The sequence below is a fragment of the Cebus imitator genome, unplaced genomic scaffold, assembly GCF_001604975.1.
Source record: "Cebus imitator isolate Cc_AM_T3 unplaced genomic scaffold, Cebus_imitator-1.0 Scaffold66, whole genome shotgun sequence".
Lineage (NCBI taxonomy): Eukaryota > Metazoa > Chordata > Mammalia > Primates > Cebidae > Cebus > Cebus imitator.
In genome coordinates, this window is record NW_016107381.1 from 5,853,623 (window position 1) to 5,860,848 (window position 7,226).

Genomic DNA, 7,226 nt, shown 5'->3' on the forward strand with positions numbered 1-7,226 from the left:
AGTAGAGACAGGGTTTCACCATGTTGACCAGGATGGTCTCGATCTCTTGACCTCGTGATCCACCCGCCTCGGCCTCCCAAAGTGCTGGGATTACAGGCTTGAGCCACCGCGCCCGGCCTTTTGTGTGCTTTTTTTGAAAAGGTAAATTAAAACACAATTTCAAAATAAAGTAATGTAGCTAATAGAAAAGAAAGTATTTTTCACTGATTTGTAAATGGGTTCATAAACAACTACATTAATAAAAACACAGTTGCTCCTAGGGGTAAGGACTATCATTGAGAGTAACACAAAAGGGAAAGGGGACCATGACTGTTAAAAAAATTTTTTTGAGAGGGGGTCTTGCTATGTTGACCAGGCTGGTCTTGAAAAGTCCCTGGCTTAAGCGATCCTCCCATGTCAGCTTCCCCAGTACCTGGGACTAGAGGCATGAGTCACCATGCCTGGCTTGACTATCGCACTTTATCCCAATATTACAATGTTAGGGTTTTCATTAGCAAAAGCAGACGTGGTCCTTATTGGCCAAATCTTAAAAATTTTGAGCCAGAAGACACTACAGAAACTACTTTCATCGATTCCTTCATGATGAAATAACATTCCTCCATGAGAAAACCAAAGTCCAGTTAGGCCAAACTGAATAAAAGTCCACAGGCTCACCGTGGACTTTTGGCACCACCAAACTGGAATTCAGATTCCTTCAATCCCAGGAACTACCTCCTTGACTATCCCAGATTACATCCTTCAGGTATGTAGTTGCAAATATCCTTGAGTCTTGTAGTAAGCAGAAAACTGCAATTTCGCCAGGTGTGGTGGCTCACGCCAATAATCCCAGTACTTTGGGAGGCCAAGGCGGGTGGATCATCTGAGGTGGGGCATTTGAGAGCAGCCTGACTAACATGGAGAAACCCCAAATCTACTAAAAATACAAAATTAGCCAGGCATGGTGGTGCATGTCCATAATCCCAGCTACTTGGGAGGCTGAGGCAGGAGAATCACTTGAACCTCAGAGGCAGATGTTGTGGTGAGCCGAGATCATGCCATTGCACTCCAGCCTGGGCGATAAGAGCGAAACTTCGTCTCAAAAAAAAAAAAAATTGCAATTTCAAGTCCAAGCTACCAGTCACTAAAACTTCAAAGGTATTGTATTGCTTACCTATTAGATAAGAGATTAAAATAAACTGCAAATAATCCCTACAAGTAGCACTGAGGTAAACAGGATATTAGAAATAAACCCTACGACAGTAATCCTTAAATATAAGAATAGCTTCCAAGTTCCCAGAAACCCCCTGATTTGCAATTCGTTTCCAGAAATCATGGCAGACAAACTCTGCAAGCTCACTTACCCAGAAAGCACTGCATGCTGCCCAAGACAGTCCACAGACATAGCAGTTGCCTGCGGGAGAGAACACAGATTCAGTGCTGCTAGCAAACCCAGCCGGGGAGAGAAGGCAGAGGTCTCTGTGGCTCTTCCTCTTCCTATCTCCCCAGAAGTCCCCAGCTTGAAAGTATCATTAGTTCTCTACAGTGAATGCTTTTGCCGACCCACTTCTAATTCACAACCAAATTTCACATTTGCTTTTTTATATTTTTTTTGTAGAGACAGTCTTGCTATATTGCCCAGGCTGGACTTTAGCTCCGGGTCTCAAGTGATCCTCCCATCTCAGCCTCCCAAGTACACATTTGTTTTTGACAACAGGGCAGTTGCTATCTGTTACTCCCACACCAAGACTACACACCACCAAGCTGGCACATTCTAAACTGAAGAGACAAGCTGGGCATGGGTGGTAGGTCACACCTGTAATCCTAGCACTTTGGGAGGCTGAAGTGGGCAGATCATTTGAGGTCAGGAGTTCAAGGCCAGCTTGGCCAACATGGTGAAACCCTGTCTCTACTAAAAATACAAAAATTAGCCAGGCATTGTGGTGGGCACCTGCAATCCCAGCTACTGAGGAGGCTGGGACAGGAGAATCACTTGAACCCAGGAAGCGGAGGTTGCATGAACCCATATCGCACCACTGCACTCCAGCCTGGACAACAGAGTGAGATCCCATCTCAAAAAAATAAATAAATAAATAAATTGAAGAGTCAGAAGTCCTGGAGCCCATGGGGAGACTGACTAGCTCAGAGAAAACAGCAGCTACTATGCACAAAGAACCTCTTCCAAGTGAAACCTAACTCAAACCTAACACCCCCTACCCCACACACACCCAAGACATTCATGACTTTCCAAAGGGCATGGACTTCTCAAACCATATGGCAGCTGACAATATTCAAACACCATCCCTGCTGAATCCAAGGTCATATGCTTGATACTGACATGCCCAGGTCACATTTGCTCTAAAATTTCTAGTGCATTTAACTAGTTTCTATTTCCCAGGACTCCCAATTCCTAGGGAGCACTATCATATCATTTCAGGATCCAATGTCTAACTCCCTAGAGACTGCACTGAGTCCAAAGAATGTGCATTCAGTCTGAAGCACAAGGTTTACTTTTTTTTTTTTTTTTTTTTATGGAGTCTCACTCTGTCACCCAGGCTGGAGTACAATGGCACGATCTCAGCTCACTGCAACCTCCACTTCCCAGGTTCAAGCAATTCTCCTGTCTCAGCCTCCCAAGTAGCTGGGACTACAGGTGCACATCACCATGCCTGGCTAATTTTTGTATTTTTAGTAGAGACGGGGTTTCGCCTTGCTGGTCAGGCTAGTCTCGAACTCCTGACCTCAGGTGACCCACCCGCCTCATCTTCCTAAAGTGCTGGGATTATAGGTGTGAGCCTCCGTGCCCAGCCACAAGGCTTATTTTAATCCTGGCAGTTATTGCCCTGATTTTTTTTCTTTGGTGAAGTTCAAATCCTGCTGCATTCTTACGGCAGTATCATGAAACAATCTGTACCACTGTTTGGTCATTAAATGCTCTAAGTTCTCTCCAAGACAGTACCAACAAAGAATCCATTTTATACATTGTGTCACAATCACAAATCACAAATGGTAAGCACATTCTTTCCCTCACCCTCACTGGCCTTAGTTAGTGGGTTTCTCAAGTTGTCCACCCTCAAGAAACAACATGGGTAATACTGAGGAAGCTGGAGTACTCTCACCAGAGCCTGCAAAGTGATTAATATGCATCCCTCAGTGCACCAGAGTCAGGAGCAGAAAGAAGACGGAAAGGAAGGCAGTGAAATGACATGCCATTTCCAGGACTCCTCTGTGCAATTTACAGACGGTAAGAAGGAGGCCAAGACGGTTCTTCTAACAAGATCTGTGTAATCTTTCTGCGGAGTCTGTGGTAGGCAGAATCCTAAGAGATGGCCCCCAAGATTCCAGGCACTTGGTATACACACACCTTTTCCCCCGCTATTTAGCACTCACTGAACACTAATCTAGGTACTATTGGGAAAGGATCTCATGGATGTAATTAAGGTCCCAATCAGTTGACCTTAAGATAGAAAGATCTTGGCTGGATACAGTGACTCACGCCTGTAATCCTGGAACTTTGGGAGGCCAAGGCAGATGGATCACCTGAGGTCAGGAGTTCGAGATCAGCCCAGCCAACATAGTGAAGCCCCATTTCTACTAAAAATACAAAAATTAGCCAGGCATGGTGGCATGCACCTGTAATCCTAGCTGCTCAAAAGGCTGAGGCGGGAGGATTGCTTGAACCTAGGAGGCTAGAGATTGCATGCAGTGAGCTGACATCTCGCCATGTACTCCGGCCTGGGTGACACAGCGAGATTTTGTCTCAAAAATAAGTAAATAAAGTGCCAAAATTATTCTATTTCTCATCACTAGCAGTGAGCATGTCTAAAAAAAAAAAAAAAAGGCAAATAGAGTATCATAACTCACCCATATCAGGGAAGTGATTTAAAAAAAGAAAAACCACCACCACAATACCACCTATATGAGTTTCCCACCACTACCCCAGAAAAAAAAGGCTACCACTGTGTTTGCAGGAATACACCAAGGAAGGTTACACTATGCTGCCCCAAAGAAGGAATGGAGAAAGGAACACTGAGCAGAGGAAGTGAAGACAGCCTGACCAGAGAAAGTTAGTGCTTTGTGGGAAGAAAGGAGTCTGCAACCCAAGCCCTCTCGACCCTCAGCACACCAGATGGGGCATTCTAGACATCGGTTAAGAACCACGGGACTGTGGGATTTTGTATGATCCAGTGCAAGTGAGGAGGGGAAGCCCTGTGATGACTGAGACAGAATCTCCTGGCAGTCTAAAGAAAGGTGCCTGCTGTGGATTAAAGACAGGTTAGAGAAGTAAAGTGGCATTTTATGTCCTCTTACAGACTAAAATGTAAATTGGCTACTTAAAAAAATAAATATATAATAATATATATGTTATATAATATACATATATAATATACGTAACATATAACATATATATTATATATTATATACATTATATATATGTCTTGCATCTTATATACATATATTACATTATATATTGTATAATATATTATACATTTTATATATTATCTGTTACATATATTTTATATATTACAAACTATGTATGTTATATATTACATATATTTATATATATGTATATATTTTTTAAGACAGAGTTTCCCTCTTGTTACCCAGGCTGGAGTGCAATGGCGCAATCTCAGCTCACTGCAACCTCCACCTCCCAGGTTCAAGTGATTCTCCTGCCTCAGCCTCCCAAGTAGCTGAGATTACAGGCATGCACCATCACAGCTAATTTTGTATTTTTAGTAGAGTCGGGGTTTCACCATGTTTGCCAGGATGACTGTAATCCCAGCACTTTGGGGGGCTGAGACAGGTGGATCACTTGAGGCTAGCTCGACACCAGCCTGGCTAACATGGTGAAACCTCGTCTCCACTAAAAATACAAATATTAGCCAAGCATGGCGGCATACCTGTAATCCCAGCTACATGGGAGGCTGAAGCAGAGGAATCCCTTGAACCCAGGAGGCAGAGGCTGCAGTGAGCCGAGGTCGTACCACTGCACTTCAGCCTGGGTGATACAGCGAGATAGAGAGAGAGAAAGAAAGAAGGAAAGAAAGAGAGAAAGAAAGGAAGAAAGGAAAGTAGGCAGGCAGGCAAGAAAGAGAGAGAGAAAGGAAGGGAGGAAGAAAGGAAGAAAGAAACACTGAAGAAAGTATATCAAAATGTTTACAAGTAATTGTTTCTAAATATGTTAATTTGCCTGATTTAACTATTCTACATTATATTCATAAATAATAACATTTTGTGCCAAACAAAGACATATAAAGTCAATTTGCAATAAACTTTCATGTGTATGTGTGAGACTGTCACACAGGTTGGACTGTAGTGCCACAATCTCAGCTCACCACAGCCTCAAACTCCCAGGTTCAAATGATCCTCCCACCTCAGCCTCCCGAGTATACACCACCATGCCCAGCTACTTTTTGTGGGGTTTTGGGGAGTTTTCTTGAGACAGGGTCTCACTCTGTTGCCCAGTCTGGAGTGCAGTGGCTCAAACTCAGTTCACTGCAACCTCCACCTCCTGGGTTCAAGTGATCCTCTCACCTCAGCCTCCCAAATGGGTGGGACCAAAGGGGCATGCAACCACATCCAACTAATTTTTTTGTATTTTTTAGTAGAGACAGGGTTTCACCATGTTGGCCAGCATGGTCTCGATCTATTGACCTCCTGATCCGCCCGCCTCGGCCTCCCAAAGTGCTGGGATTACAGGCATGAGCCACCACGCCCAGCCAATTTTTTGTATTTTTGGTAGAGATGGGGTTTCACCATGTTGCCCAGGCTGGTCTAGAACTCCTTTCCCCTTTGTTAATTTTTGTCGACTTTGTCAAAGATCAGTTGGTTGTAGGTATGTAGCTTTATTTCTCTGTTTTCTATTGTGTTCCATTGATCTAGATGTCTATTTTTATAGCAGTACCATGCTGTCTTAGTTAACACAGCGGTATAGTAAAATTTAAACGCAGGCAATGTGAAACCTCCAGGTTTGTCATTTCACTTGATTCTACTTATCTCCTAAATCTCAAGATATACCTCCTCTAAGAAGCTCTCCCACGGACCTCTAAGCAGGTTCCGCCTTTTCCAAAAGCACTTTCTCTGCCCCTCTGTCACAGAACTTACCACAACTTGCTTTGTGTTTAGTTATTGCTATACACATTTTTCTTCTTCCACTAGTTGATGAGCCCTGCTGAGCACAGTCTATTTCATTTTTCCCAGAGCACCCAGCAAGGTGCTTTATACACAGAGGTGCTCTGTAATAATCTATAGTGTGAAAGATGGTCGGGGCTGGGCATGGTGATGCACACCTATAATCTCAGCACTTGGGAGGCCAAGGCAGGAGGATTGCTTTGAGCCCAGGAATTCGAGACCAGCCTAGACAACATGGTGAAACCCCACCTCTAAAAAAAGAAAAAAAAATTAGCCAGGAATGGTGTCCTGTACCTGTAGTAATGTACCTGTAGCTATTTGGGGGACTGAGGGGAGAGGATCTCTTGAGCCCGAGAGGTTGGGGCGGCAGTGAGCCATGTTCACACCACTGCACTCCTGGCTGAATGACAAAGCATGAGATTCACTTGAACCGGGGAGACGGAGGTGGCAGTGAGCCGAGATCATGCCACTGCGTTCCAACCTGAGTAACAGAATGAAACTCTGTCTCAAAAAAAAAAAAAAAGGTTTTACAGACTAAAGCCACACACTGAAAACCACTGATTATTAAAGGGGTCCGACCATTTCAAAGGACAAGATCCACTTTCTATTTAAATTAGATATGAACACTGCAGCCCAAGCTGGTTTGTTTTTTGTTTTGTTTTGTTTCTGAGATAGGGGTCTCTATCACCCCAGCTGGAGAACAGCCTCAAACTCCTCGAGAACAATCCTCCTGCCTCGGCCTTCTGAATAGATGGTAGATGGTACCTAGCTTAGTGGTCAGTATACATCAAGTGGTTGATAAATGTGAATTATTATTAATATTAAATTAGAAAACTGGCCTAAGGAAGCAACACCCTCAGCCTGGTAAAATAGCCCTCTTATCTGTCCTGTCATTTTGCAGATGAGGAGCATGAGCCCCAGAAAGATTAGGGGAGGTACCCAGTAGTACCCAGTGAGTGCCATCTTAGTTTGTGAGGAAGTGAGAATGTTCCCATTTAATTACATTTAATTAGCCAATTAATGTTTTAGTTTTTTTTTTTTTTTTTTTTTTTTTTTTTTTTTTTTTTTTTTTTTTTTTTTTTTTTTTTTTTTTTTTTTTTTTTTTTTTTTTTTTT

At 43.2% G+C, this 7,226-nt stretch overlaps 1 protein-coding gene across 6 annotated transcripts in view; it reads right to left on the reverse strand.

Moving 5' to 3' along the window:
* The window catches only part of WDR59 (WD repeat domain 59), a 108,649-nt gene that overhangs the window by 90,013 nt on the left and 11,410 nt on the right, over positions 1 to 7,226 (reverse strand). For all 6 annotated transcript variants that reach the window (XM_037739265.1, XM_037739264.1, XM_017530567.2 and 3 more), the window contains exon 2: positions 1,341 to 1,390. In XM_037739265.1, the coding sequence (XP_037595193.1) occupies positions 1,341 to 1,390 (50 nt within the window). The remainder of the gene's footprint in view (positions 1 to 1,340; positions 1,391 to 7,226) is intronic.